General features: G+C 44.7%; 1 protein-coding gene across 2 annotated transcripts in view; it reads right to left on the minus strand.

Annotated features, from left to right (window-relative positions):
- LOC137335753 (catenin delta-2-like) overlaps positions 1 to 14,441 on the minus strand; it is a 532,228-nt gene extending 517,787 nt beyond the window's left edge. For both annotated transcript variants that reach the window (XM_068001100.1, XM_068001090.1), the window contains exons 1-2: positions 14,225 to 14,441; positions 11,860 to 11,972 (exon numbers count right to left, since the gene is read on the minus strand). In XM_068001100.1, coding sequence (XP_067857201.1) covers positions 11,860 to 11,972; positions 14,225 to 14,239 — 128 coding nt within the window. In that variant the 5' untranslated portion in view covers positions 14,240 to 14,441. The remainder of the gene's footprint in view (positions 1 to 11,859; positions 11,973 to 14,224) is intronic.
- Positions 14,442 to 15,081: the final 640 nt, after the last annotated feature.

The raw sequence follows: 15,081 nt of genomic DNA on the forward strand, positions 1-15,081 counted from the left end.
GCTGTTTTATAAGGAAGCCAGAATATGACAGGAAGTCTCATTAACCTCCAAGGTGCTCAAACAGCAGACATGGTACAAGACCTGATCTCCAATCCTCATTCCTGGAACCTCCTGAGATTTCCGGGAGGCCTCGATCACACCTTCACTGGGTGTAATTTCACACTACCCACTTGCTCCTATGCCCTGGTCCCTCAAGTCTAGTAATATTATTCCCATTGCTGGATCGATCAATGCATTCTGTCTCACTAACAGACGTCAGTGTGATGTTGCTCCAATGTGAAATGGTTGCTGACTTCAGAAGGACTTGTCCTTAGTTTAGTAGACTTCTCCAGCAACAACAACAACTTGCATTTATCTAGCACCTTTAAAGTATTAAAGCGTCCTAAATGCAGGAACGTTATCAGACAAAATTTGACACTGAGCCACAATGGCGATATTAGGACAGGTGACCAAAAACTTGGTTAAAGAGGTAGGTTTTAAGGAGAGTCTTAAAGAGGAGAGAGGTAGAGAGGCGGAGAGGTTTAGGGAGTAATTCCAGAGTTTAGGGCCTAGGCAACTGAAGGCACGGCCGCCAATGGTGGAGCGATTAAAATCAGGGATACGCAAGAGGCCAGAATTGGAGAAGCGCAGAGATCTCGGAGGGTTGTAGGGCTGGAGGAGGTTACAGAGATAGGGAGGGGCGAGGTCATGGAGAGATTTGAACATGAGAATAAGAATTTTAAAATCGAGCACTGTTGGACTGGGAGCCAATGTAAGTCGGTGAGCACTGGGGTGATGGATGAACAGGACTTGGTGCGAGTTAGGATACGGGCAGCAGATGTAGTTATGTACTCCTGGTCAAGGCTAAGCAGTTGGTAATGAGGTGAATGCTTTCAGTATGAATTGATAACAATATGGGCAGCCTCTCTCTCCGAGAGATTGTCCTGGAAATTCCAGGAATTAAAGATTGAGCCCCTGGATGCTGCTGCGAGCAACCTGGGACAGAAATCATCGGGGTATTAAAAACAATTTTTTTTTCATTTTCTTTGAACACTTTCATTTATTAGTTATAAAAATATTGGAGATGTGGAAAAAGCTGTTTGACCAGACGGGAGTCATGTGATGAAACCTCCAGGAGTGTGTCTAACCAGAGTTGGCGACCCTAACACACAGGCACACACACACACCGACACAATGACACAGACATGCATGCACCCTGACACAGAAACACACCCCCAGGTGCACACACACACATCCAGACACACACCGACACACACACACATACACACCCAGACTCTCACTAATATGCACCCAGACATACACCCACCCACCCAGACACACACTAATACACACACAGACACCCAGACACACACACACCCCCAGACACACTATTCTAGCATCTCTATTCCAAAAGTTTCAGTTCCCACTCTATCGTTAACATTAACAATGCTGCGTCCTTTAATGGTGCCAGGTCAATCTAGTGTTGGCTGGGAGTAGAATGTGCAGTTGGCAGAAGATTTTATGCAAACGAAGTGTAAAATTTACCACTAAATTGATCGGTCATGGGGTACAGAGTAGGAGGAGATTGAAAATCTCCAGATGCACCAACATTCGAAGAGGAAACAAGTGCCCAACTGCATGTTACCAGCAACACAAACCACACAACTCACTGAGACAACGAACCTGCATTTCAACTGTATTGCTGGAGACCTGCACAGCCAACACAGGTTACAATAACTGTGGGCAGTGAATGCCACCCTCCACGTTACTGTGCTGGCACTGCTTGGTTGGCATTGGTGTCATGTAAAGGGGACAGTGTCACTATTGCTGGATGAGTAGAGAACTACCTCAAGGCACTCGGCCCCTTCTCCAGAGGGAAACAGTTACCTTTCTCTGACCGCAGGCAGATTCAGTGACCCGGGCCAGTGATCCATACAGTAAATTACCGTTACCGCCAACACATTATCCGGTAAAATACCATTTGTGGTCGCTCACTGTATTCGGTCTCTTGGCTTCAGGTAAAGTATCGATTAATACTCGCGGCAAGCAGCGCATGTAGGGTTGCCAACCCTCCAGGATTGTCCTGGAGTCTCCAGGAATTCAAGATTAATGTCAAGGACACTGCTGGGAGAAACTCAGGAGAACAACCACAGGAGCATTAAGTAAATAATTTTCTTTCAACACTTCTGTTTATTAATTATAAAAATATTGGAGTTGGGAAAGAAAAGGCTGTTCGGCTGACGGTCAAAAATCATCCAATCAGGTAACAAAGAGTCTGTTCGCTGTCCAATTGGGTGCAGGAAGATGTGGCAGCGCGAGAATGGACATGTTGGGTGACCAATGCGGGGGGAGCATGGGGCGGGGCAGATGGAGAGAGGAGGCCATGCGATGAAACCTCCAGGAATACTTCTGGCAGAGTTGGCAACCCTAAGCGAACATGTCAAACTATGGGGACATGATGAAGATGATGAGAACGACCTATATTTGCCATTACCAGTTGACAGGATGTGGAAAGCTGGGCAACTAGTAGCGATTCTGACAACCCAGCACAATGACCCTATTCTGTCCATTAACAACATGGCAGCATTCTTTATGGGCCTAAAATCACACTGTGGGTCACTAGCGGCAGGAGAATTCAGCTCTAGATCCATCCTCTGCTGCCGAGAGCTCAAACTGTACCGAGGAGGGAGCTTTTCAAAGGCGGAGGCACTACAACCAGTTACCAGCAAGCAGAGGGTTTGCGAAAATATTCCTGTCAACTTAAACAGGCAGAACACTTCAAGAAAACAAACAAGGGAGGGGGATAATGAAGTCTGACAATGAGCCTTTGGTTCAGCTGTTCAATCGTTTATGCAACATCCTTCATCAAGATAAAGTTACAGCAAGGTCATTCTCATAGTAGAAGGTATAAGATCCAAAGTATTAGGAATATATCAGAACAGATTAAAAATTTAAAATCCTTTGCACTATTCAGTACATGTCTAACATTTGTGACAAACCAGTTTGTTCGCAACACAATTTCTCTGCAGTCCTGTACATCATTTCCCAATGGTTACCAATAAAATACTGTTCGGAGTCACTGCCATTTCAGCCTGGTGTCTCCATTTTGAATTTCTCAGACACATTAGGGCAGATCTGGACTTTGTGCAATAGTGGAAAGCGGGTGAGTGAGTTGGCAGCCCGTTTTACATCCCTCCAAGGAATTTTATTTCCACTGAAGTCCGTGGGAGAGATGTAAAACAGGCTGCTGAAACGCTATCATCCATTTTACACTATCATAGAATCACAGAATGGATATGGCACAGAAGGAGGCCATTCAGCCCACCGAGCCTGCGCCGGCTCTCTGCAAGAACAATCAAACTAGTCCCACTCCCCCGCTTTCCCCGTCACCCTGCAAATTTTTCTCCTTCAGGTAACTATCTAATTCCCTTTTGAAAGCCACAATTGACCCTGCTTCCACCACCCTTTCAGGCAGTGTATTCCAGATCCTAACCACTCGCTGCGTAAAAAAGTTTTTCCTCATGTCGCCTTTGGTTCATTTGCCAATCACCTTAAACCTGTGTCCTCTGGTTCGCGACCCTTCTGCCAGTGGGAACAGTTTCTCTTGATTTACTTTGTCTAGACCCTTCATGATTTTGAACACCTCCATCAAATCTCCTCTCAACCTTCTCTGCCGTAAGGAGAACAACCCCAGCTTCTGCAGTCTATCCATATAACTAAAGTCCCTCATCCCTGGAACCATTCTAGTAAATCTTTTCTGCACCCTCTCTAAGGCTTTCACATCCTTCCTAAATTGCGGTGTCCAGAAATGGACACAATACTCCAATTGTTCAACATAACTTCCTTGCTTTTGTACTCTATGCCTCTATTTATAAAGCCCAAGGTCCCGTATGCTTTTTTAACCGCTTTCTCAACCTGTCCTGCCACCTTCAACGGCCTGAGAACATATACTCCCAGATCTCTCTGTTCCTACACCCCCTTTAGAATTGTACCATTTAGTTTGCATTGCCTTTCCTCGTTCTTCCTACCAAAATGTATCACCTCACACTCCTCAGTGTTAAATTTCATCTGCAGCGAGTCCGTCCATTCCACCAGCCTGTCTACTTCCTCTTGACGTCTATCACTATCCTCCTCACTGTTCAATACACTTCCAAGTTTTATGTCATTAGCAAATTTTGAAATTGTGCCCTGCACACCCAAGTCCAAGTCATTAATATATATCAAGAAAAGCAGTGGTCCCAGCACCGACCCCTGGGGAACACCACTGTACACCTCCTTCCAGTCCGAAAAACAACCGTTCACCACTACCCTCTGTTTCTTATTACTTAGCCAATTTCGTATCCATGTTGCTGCTGCCCCTTTTATTCTGTGGGCTTCAATTTTATTGGCAAGACTATTATGTGGCACTTTATCAAAAGCCTTTTGGAAGTCCATGTACACAACATCAACTGCATTGCCCTCATCAAAACTCTCTGTTGCCTCATCAAAAAACTCAATCAAGTTAGTCAAACACGATTTGCTTTTAACAAATCCGTGCTGGCTTTCCCTTATTAATCCATAATTGTCCAAGTGACTATTAATTTTGTCCTGGATTACTGTTTCTAAAAGTTTCCCCACCACTGAGGTTAAACTGACGGGCCTGTAGTTGCTGGGTTTATCCTTACACCCTTTTTTGAACAAGGGTGTTTTTGTGACTGGAAGCCTGTGGTCAGTGGGGTACCACAGGGATCTGTGCTGGGGCCCTTGCTGTTTGTGGTCTACATTAACGACTTGGATATGAATGTAAAAGGTATGATCAGTAAGTTCGCTGATGATACAAAAATTGGTAGGGTGGTAAATAGCGAGGAGGATAGCCTCAGTCTGCAGGACGATATAGATGGGTTGGTCAGATGGGCGGAACAGTGGCAAATGGAATTTAACCCGGAAAAGTGCGAGGTGATGCACTTTGGAGGGACTAACAAGGCAAGGGAATACACAATGAATGGGAGGACCCTAGGCAAGACAGAGGGTCAGAGGGATCTTGGTGTGCAAGTTCACAGATCCCTGAAGGCGGCGGAACAGGTAGATAAGGTGGTAAAGAAGGCATATGGGATACTTGCCTTTATTAGCCGAGGCATAGAATATAAGAGCACGGAGGTTATGATGGAGCTGTATAAAACACTGATTAGGCCACAGCTGGAGTACTGTGTGCAGTTCTGGTCGCCACACTACAGGAAGGATGTGATCGCTTTGGAGAGGGTGCAGAGGAGATTCACCAGAATGTTACCAGGGCTGGAGTACTTCAGCTATGAAGAGAGACTGGGAAGATAGGGTTTGTTTTCCTTGGAGCAGAGGAGGCTGAGGGGGGACATGATTGAGGTGTACAAAATTATGAGGGGCACAGATAGGATGGATACTAAGGAGCTTTTTCCCTTCGTTGAGGGTTCTATAACAAGGGGACATAGATTCAAGGTAAAAGGCGGGAGGTTTAGAGGGGATTTTAGAAAGAACTTTTTCACCCAGAGGGTGGTTGGAGTCTGGAACTCACTGCCTGAAAGGGTTGTGGAGGCAGGAACCCTCACAACATTCAAGAAGCATTTGGATGAGCACTTGAAATGCCATAGCATACAAGGCTACGGACCAAATGCTGGAATATGGGATTAGAGTAGACTGGGCTTGATGGCCGGCGCGGACACGATGGGCCGAAGGGACCCTATCCGTGCTGTATAACTCTCTATTTGCAATTCTCCAGCACCAGCACCACCCGTGTCTAAGGAGGATTAGATAATTGTGGCCAGTACTTCCGCAATTTCCACTCTTACTTCCCTCTGCAACCCAGGATGCATCCCACCCGGACCTGGTGACTTTTCTACTTTAAGTACAGCCAGCCTTTCTAGCACCTCGTCTTTATCAATTTTTAGCCCATCCAGTATCTCAACTACCTCCTCTTTTACTGTGGCTTTGGCCGTATCTTCTTCCTTGATAAAGACAGATGCAAAGTGCTCATTTAGTACCTCGGCCATGCCCTCTGTCTCCATGGATATATCTCCTTTTTGGTCCTTAATCGGCCCCACCCCTCCTCTTACTACCCGTTTACTATTTATATGCCTATAGAAGCCTTTTGGAAGACTTTTATGTTAGTTGCCAGTCTATTCTCATACTCTCTCTTTGCCCCTCTTATTTCATTTTACACTTCCCCTCTGACCTTTCTATATTCAGCCTGGTTCTCAATTGTATTACCAACCTGACATCTGTCATACGCCCCCTTTTTCTACTTCATCTTACTCTCGATCTCTTTCGTCATTCAGGGAGCTCTGGCTTTGGTTGTCCTACCTTTCACCCTGGTGGGAATGTATCTGGACTGTACATGAACCATCTCCTCCTTAAAGGCCGCCCACTGTTCGATTATAGTTTTGCCTGCCAATCTTTGATTCCAATTTACCCGGGCCAGATCCGTTCTCAACCCACTGAAATGGGCCCTCCTCCAATTAAGTATTTTTACTGTAGATTGCTCCTTGTCCTTTTCCATAGCTAATCTAAACCTTATGATACTATGATCACTGCTCCCTAAATGCTCCCCCACTGACACTTGCTCCACTTGACCCACCTCATTCCCCAGAACCAGATCCAGCAATGCCTCCTTCCTTGTTGGGCCGGAAACATACTGATGAAGAAAGTTTTCCAGTGCGCATTTCAGAAATTCCTCCCCCTCTTTGCCGTTTACACTATTACTGTCCCAGTCTATATTAGGATAGTTGAAGTCCCCGATTATCACTACTCTATGGCTCTTGCACCTCTCCTGTAAATTTGCTCCTATCCTCCTCGATGGTTGGTGGCCTTTAGAATACACCCAGTGGTGTAATGCCACCTCTATTGTTTCTCAACTCTAACCAAATAGATTCTGTCCTTGACCCTATCGCACAAAGTCAAAATCTACCCCGTTGGTCCTACCCTTTATTAATGGCGAGACTCCCTAAGCACTGGTGCTAGGAAGCCGCCACCATGGTTTAAGAGAGTGAGCGTAACCAGTCAACATCAGAAAGGCCGGTCACAGCAAATACCTGCCCATTTTGCTGTCCCCAGAATAATGCAGAGCAAAAGCCACAACAAGGTTCATTAATGTTTAATGTTAATTGTATCCATGTGATTTATATCAATTAGTGTTAACTGCATTCAGGTGGTGTGTAACAATTGGGGCTCTCTTGTATCCATTTATAAAAGTGCTTATCTAGAGTGTGGTGTGTGTGAAAGGGGAATCTCTGTGAATAAGGGCTTGGAAGCAACTGAAGACCAGGCTCTAGTGTTTTATCCTTCCCCACCTGGCTATCCAGCTTAGAACATTTGAGAGAGGGATATTGTACATTATATTGAAGAATATAAAAGCCAACAGCATTGCACACTGTGTTCACACCCCCCAGTCCCATGCAAAATGGCCACCGATAGGGTAGGAAGGGCGCCACAAGATTTTGAAATGAACAACGGATTGGTACGGTGCCTCATAGCATAAAGATATTCCTCTGTCACACATATAGTGCCTGTAAAGAGGCAAATTGGATCTGTGGTGTTTTCATCAGATGATGTAATGAATAGCATCCTGTCAGCCCAAGCAATTCATGATTAGCTAGCTTGCTAGATAGGAGTCAGGGGGACAGACAGGCGTTTCTGCGACCACTGACGTGAGTCCCACATGGTGTGTTGTCTCCCTGGTGCCAGGGTAAATGACATCACTGAGAGGGTGCAGAATATTTTGAGGGGTGAAGGGGTGAAGGGGAACAGCCAGAAGTCGTGGTCCACGTGGGAACCAATGATATAGGAAGGAAAGGGGTTGAGGTTCTGCAGTCAGAGTTTCAGGAGCTAAGGAGTAAGTTAAAAAGCAGGACCTCAAAGGTAGTAATCTCTGGATTACTCCCAGTGCCTCGCGCTAATGAGTATAGGGATAGCAGGATAAGACAGATTAATGCGTGGCTGGAACAATGGTGCAGGAGGGAGGACTTCAGATTCCTGGGGCGTTGGGACCAGTTCTAAGGCAAGAGGGGTCTGTTCAAGATGAATGGGTTGCACCTCAACAGAGCTGGGACCAATGTCCGCACAGGGAGGGTTTACTGGTGCTGTGGAGGAGGGTTTAAACTAATTTGGCAGGGGGATAGGCACCAGAATGAAACATTATAAAGGAGAAACAAGGTGCACAGAGGACTGGGAGAGACAAATGGCACAAGAGTAAAGAATAGTTCTGAAATAGGAGGGATAAGACAGGGCAGTCTAAGATGAGTTTGGAGCGTGGTAAATAAGGTTGGTGAGCTGCAGGCACAAGGGACTATGATATAGTGGCAATAACAGAGACCTGGCTCAAAGAAGGGGAGGATTGGGTACTTAATATTCCTGGCTATAAGGTATTCAGGAAAGACCAGGGAAGGAAATAAAAGAGGTGGGTGGGGTGGGGGCAATATTGATCAAAGAAACTATTATAACACTGGAAAGGGATGATGTAGTTGAGGGATCAAAGACAGAATCTATTTGGTTTGAATTAAGGAACAATAGATGAGCTATTACATTACTGTGTGATTAGTATAGGCCACCAAATAGCAGGAAGGAGACAGAGGAGCAAATTTGCAGGTAAATTACAGAAAGATGCAAGAACTATAGAGCAGTGACAATGGGGGGCTTCAATTATCCCAATATAGATTGGGATAGTAACAGTGTAAAGGGCAAAGAGGGGAAGGAATTCTTGAAACGTATGCAAGAGAACTTTCTTGATCAGTGTATTTCCAGCCCAACGAGGAGGGGAACAGTGGTGGATCTATTTCTGGGGAATGAAGAGAGGCAAGTGGAACATGTTTCATTGAGGGAGCATTTGGGGAACAGTGATCATAATATCATTAGGTTTAGAATAGTCATGGAAAAGGACAAGTAACAATCAAGTGTAAAAATACTTAAGAGGAGGAGGGCTAATTTCAGTGAGTTAAAAAGGGATCTTGCCCTTATAGATTGGAATCAAAAATGGTAGGCAAAACAGTAAGTGAACACCTTCAAGGAGGAGATGGTTCCGGTACAGAGTAGACACATCCCCACGAGGAGGAAAGGAAGGACATCCAAAGCTACAGCTCCCTGGATGACTAAAGATATAGAGATGAAAATGAAACAAAAAAAAGGGGCTTATGACGTAAGGTCCATCATGCAGTAGAGAACCAAGCTAAATACAGAAAGTACAGAGGAGATCTAAAAAAAGGAATGAGAGGGGCAAAGAGAGAATATGAGAATAGGTTAGTGACTAATATAAAAGGGAACCCAGAAGTCTTTTATAAACATATAAATAGTAAAAGGGTAGTCAAAGGGTAGGACTGATTCAGGACAAAAAAGGGAGATCTTCTTGTGGAAGCAGAGGGTATAGCTGAGATACTAAATAAATACTTTGCATCAGTCTTCACTGGAGAAGAGGATGCTGCCAATGTAGCAGTAAAGGAGGAGGTAGTAGCAATAATGGATAGGATGAAAATAGATAAAGAGGAGGTACTTAAAAGATTGGCAGTATTCAAAGTAGAAAAGTCACCAGGTCCAGATGGGATGCATCCGAGGTTACTGATGGAAGTAAAAGGTAGAAATTGCAGAGGCTCTGGCCATAATCGTCCAATGTGGGAGCGCTGCCAGTGGGCTGGAGGATTAAAAATGTTACAACTATGTTCAAAAAAAGGGGAGAGGGATAAATTCGACAATTACAGGCCAGTCAGTCTAATGTCGGTGGTGGGGAAACTTTTAGAAACAATAATCTGGGACAAAATAAACTGGCACTTTGAAGAGTATGGGCTAATAAATTAAAGTCGGCATGGATTTGTTAAAGGAAAATCGTGTTTGATTAACTTGATTGAGTTCTTTGATGAAGTAACGGAAAGGGTAGATGAGGGTAATGCGGTTGATGTTGTGTATATGGGCTTTCAAAAGTCATTTGATAAAGTACCACGTAATACACTTGTTAGCAAAATTAAAGCCCATGGGATTAAAGGGACAGTGGTAGCATGGATACAAAATTGGCTAAGGGACAGAAAGCAGAGAGTAGTGGTGAATGGTTGTTTTTCAGACTGGAGGGAAATATACAATGGTGTTCCCCAGGGGTTGGTATTAGGACCACTGCTCTTTTTGATATATATTAATGGCCTGGTCTTGAGCATACAGGGTATCATTTCAAAGTTATTACGAAACTCGGGAATTTAGTAAACAATGTGGTGGCTAGTAACAGACTTCAGGAGGACATAAGACAGACTGGTGAAATGGATAGACACACGGCAGGTGAAATTTAATGCAGAAAAGTGTGAAGTGATATATTTTGGTAAGAAGAATAAGGTGAGGCAATATAAACTAAACGGTACAATTTTAAAGGGGATACAGGAACATAGACACCTGGGGGTGTATGTATGTACACAAATCTTTGACGGTGGCAGGACAATTTGAGAAGGCTGTTGAAAAAGCATATGGAATCCTGGGCTTTATTAATAGAGGCATAGAGTACAAAAGCAAGGAAGTTATGCTAAACCTTTATAAAACACTGGTTGGGCCTCAGCTGGAGTTGTGTGTTAAATTCTGGACACCACACTTGAGGAAGGATGTTAAGGCCTTAGAGAAGGTGCAGAAGAGATTTACTAGAATGGTACCAGGGATGAGGGACTTCAGTTATGTGGAGAGACAGGAGAAGCTGGGGTTATTTGTCATAGATCTGAGAAGGTTAAGAGGAAATTTGATAGAGGTTTTCAAAATCATGAACGGTTTTGATAGAGTAAATAAGGAAAAACTGTTTCCAATGGCAGAAGGGTCGGTAAGCAGAGGACACAGATTTAAGGTGATTGGCAAAAGAACCAGAGGCGACATGAGGAAACATTTTTTTATGCAGTGAGTTGTTATGATCTGGAATGCACTGCCTGAAAGAATGGTGGAAGCAGATTCAGAAGGGAATTCGATAAATATTTGAAGGGAAAAAATTCACAGGGCTGTGGGGAAAGAGCAGGGAAATGGGACTAATTGGATAGCTCTACCAAAGAGCTGGCACAGGCATAATGAGCCGAATGGCAGCCTCCTGTGCTGAAATATACTATGATATATAATAAAAATATCTCTCTCTCGCTCTGTAATCTATGTATGTATATATTTATTTATTACAGGATACCTTGAACGTAATAGCTTTAACGTTTGAGTAATGTCCAAATGTCAGGTTGCTATGGAGCCTGCTCCTCAGCTGCTATTACACGATTAAGTGGACTGAAGGGTTGAAGCTGCTTGTGTACTCAGCTTGATGTGGAGAGCGCACTTCCAAGGGCAGTGTGGCGGCAGAACGTGCTGGTGCACTATGCGCAGTTTTAGGACAGGGGTTCACACTCAAGATTCCCCACACAGTGAGGGAAAAGTCAAGACTGTGAGTCTTCAGACGCTGCTCTGTTGTACCTCCAATCAGTCAGTAATAGTGCCGCGCTGGTCGTTGATGGGGTGGGGGGATTTCTCGACTGGAAAACATTTTGTGTGGCGTCGGGAAGCTAAACATCGTGGAAGCACCTTCACCACAGACAGCAGCGGTTCAAGAAGGCGACTCACCACCACCTTCTCAAAGGCAACCAGAGATGGGCAATAAATGCCGGCCTTGCCAGTGACGCCCACATCCCAGGAATGAATAAAAAAAGAGATGATAAAAGTTAACTGTAAATAAATGGAACAGTGGAAAATGCTGGTTTCGACAGAATAAACCAATAGGGCTCCAGGGAGACCCGGTCTCCTCTTCCGCCCCCCCGTAACCCACCACGATTGCATGTTGTTTCACATTTACACACAGCACCTTCACTTCGAGCACTGCTCCAAGGCTTGATGCAAAAACTACGGCACAAAAATCAAACAAGCCCCTGACAAAACCGGTTGAGTCCATACCTAATGCTGCTCATGCTGCCGGTGTCGGATCCCAACTTGCATCGCTCCAACTGGCTGGCGACAATCTGACGCTCCGCCTCCAGCTCTCTGGTTAGTCTCTCAAACTGCAGCTCCTGCAATGGGGGAAGAGGAGAAAGAAAGGGGGCATCAGCCACAAGCAAGGGGCAAACAGAGGATGAGGGGAGGGGGGGGCGGAAATGATACTGCCTCAAGCAATTCCTCCTTTATACAGCTGTCAGATGACGTCATTGAGTGAGGACACAGAAGATTTGTTGGTAAGACCAAAGGTAGCACAAAGGCAGATAAAATAATCAATAAAAATGCAGTCACGTTTAGAAAGGTCGCTCTCCTTCTGCCTTTCACTGGTGATATATCTGACATAACCGCATTTCAAGCACTCCCAAAGAGAATTTTGGCTCATACTTTGGAACAGTCTTGGCACCAGTATGACATAGATACTATAAATGGGACAGGACAATTAACAACATATTTTGGCACTTTCTTCTCAGCTATTTGTAGACTTGTATGAAGCGGCATCACGGTTTGCCTATTAGGAAATGAGCCACTCGGCTCTGTGATGTTAAATTTACTCAAGCTCTTCCTGCCAGTCAATGTTATTATTAACCAATGAAAGTTTATGCAGATGAAGGGAGGGGGAGGGGAAAAGATGCAGAAAAAGCTCACCTTGTGCCTTATCAATCCATCCCTGGCCTCGCCCCTGCCTATCTCTGTCACCTCCTCCAATCCTCCAATCCTTCAACATCTCTGCACTTCTCAAAGATCATTGTGACTACAGATACTGAGGCCTCACGAGCCAATACCCAACAATTTGACGCCAGTTTTTGGTCAACCAGTGCTGTCAGCACCATTTCGCTCGGACTGCCTATCGCCTCTGTCGAAGTCAAATCAATAATTTCTTCATAGCAACAAGGTGTCAACCGTGGCTCAATGGGTAGCACTCTCGCCTCTAAGTCAGAAGATTTGTGGGTTCAAGTCCCACTCCAGAGACTTCAGCACAAAATCTAGGCTGACACTCCAGTGCAGTACTGAGGGAGTGCTGCACTGTCAGAGGTGCTGTCTTTTGGATGAGACATTAAACCGAGGCCCCGTCAGCCCTCTCAGGTGGACGTAAAAGATCCCATGGCACTATTTGAAGAAGAGCAGGGGAGTCCTCCCCGACGTCCTATTCCATCCAGTAGAATCTCTGAGGCTCCAGCTTGGTCAAAAGCCCTTAAAATAGACTACTGCTACTGTGAATCAGGTCTTTGTCTGCAACCCTAACTTATACGCTGAACTACCTTTTAAATCAATGCAGGCCTTGGTAAAAATATTATTCCGTTGAGCACTCAATGCAGCTTTCAGGATACCAAAACTCTCACATAGCCCAAGGGAGACTGCTTACATCGCACGTCAGCACTCCGCACAACGATAAAACTTTTAACAGCAAAAAGTTCAGGAATAATACACAGCTGTTAAATTCACCCTGCATTTTCATCAAAGGAACCAGAAATAGCACCTGCACCTCATGATGCAGCACATCTGGGATCAGAGACAAACACACAGCATAAAAGCTTTGCATGTCTCAGGGGCTTTGTCATCTAGAACAATCAGTTCCAGGCTGATCTCCAGGCCGATGGGGGGAGGTGGGGGGGCGGGGCGGGACGTTGATTATTTTTTATTCCCTTTCTCTACATGTGCTGACTATATTGACCAGTAGAATGGATTCATCATTACATAACTTCACAGACGCATGCCAGCCCTGCCTTCCAACACGCACGTGCTGTAACTTTTATTTTTTAACAGACCTTTTCCTAGCTGCCCTTCGTTTCTGAAAATAAAATCAGCTGCAATTTTATTTCAAAAATATCGTCTGTACTGTGGAGGTCAGACAAAATAAAACAGAGGTACTTTGTGACGACCAGAAGTTTCGATCGGGGTGGGGGTGGTGGGGGACAAAGAGAACTAAAGCAGACACAGTCTTCAGCCAACGCTCGCTACACCATGCATCCGAGGTATCCCGGCGGGGTTTACACGCTGTGGAGATTTGCCTTCGCTTGAAAAGGTCTATGCTTTGCGTATAAGAATTGCGCTTCGGGCTGCCTCTTACAGCAAAATAAAGTCTCCTGCACTTAAAAAAAAATTAACTGAATACCAGGCTAAATCCCACTATGTATGTACGTAAGATAAGCATAACTCATCGCCCCGCCACCCACTTCCCTGTCCCAGACAGAAAATGCTGTCAACTACTGCAATGTATACTAGACGTAATGAAGGACAAAGCACCTCACCCAATTCACAAGACCTCATGAAAAAAGTCAACATTACTTCATTACACTCTAAACAGATAAAATTCCAACTCAAGTACCTGAATATGGACCATGCTATGTAAACAGCAAAGTAAAATACTCCAAGTCCCTCCAAGTTAACATTCCTTCCAACGAGCAAACAACTTTTGCCACTCATTAGTAAACGCCTCATCCAATGCAGAGAGCCTGAGTGCTCGCCGTCTCCTAAGCAGAGTAGATTGGAGTTCACCCAGGCACAAAGGTCTCCATGGCAACCGCTGAATTTCGACCCTTGTTGGCATTATTTATGCAACATTTCACCACAAAAGGCCTCCTCGGTAGCTGTGAAGGCCGAATCCTGCAATTTTCCAATCAGCACTCTTACTTTCCCATTCCTGAGGCAATCTGCATTCCGCCGTTAAGAGACAGCAGCGTGATGAAAATTGAGATGCTTTGCAGAGATAGAAACATCGGTTGAATAAGGTCTGAAAATCTACAGCCTGAAAGAAGTTGTGGAATTTTTATTCAGAGCAGCTCAAAGGGTTGATTGGGGAGGAGTGAATATTAATACTACATTTCAAATCTTCTGTTAGGAATAATAAATTGGTTGAAAAGGGTACTGACCCTTTCACAAACACTCTTTTCTAGCCTTCCTCACATACCAAGCATCATGTTCCATTCCATATGCATTATAATCAATTTAGATGCACACAGATTTATATGGAATCATACAGCACGGTAGGAGGCCATTCGGCCCATTGTGCCTGTGCCGACTCCTTGAAAGAGCCATCCAATTAGTCACACTCCCCTGCTCTTTCCACATAGCCCTGCAAATTTTTTCTTTTTCAATTATATATCCAATTCCCTTTTGAAAGTTATTATTGAATCTGCTTCCTCCACCCTTTCAGGCAGTGAATTCTATATCATAACAATGTAT

This window comes from Heptranchias perlo, chromosome 2 (assembly GCF_035084215.1).
Source record: "Heptranchias perlo isolate sHepPer1 chromosome 2, sHepPer1.hap1, whole genome shotgun sequence".
Lineage (NCBI taxonomy): Eukaryota > Metazoa > Chordata > Chondrichthyes > Hexanchiformes > Hexanchidae > Heptranchias > Heptranchias perlo.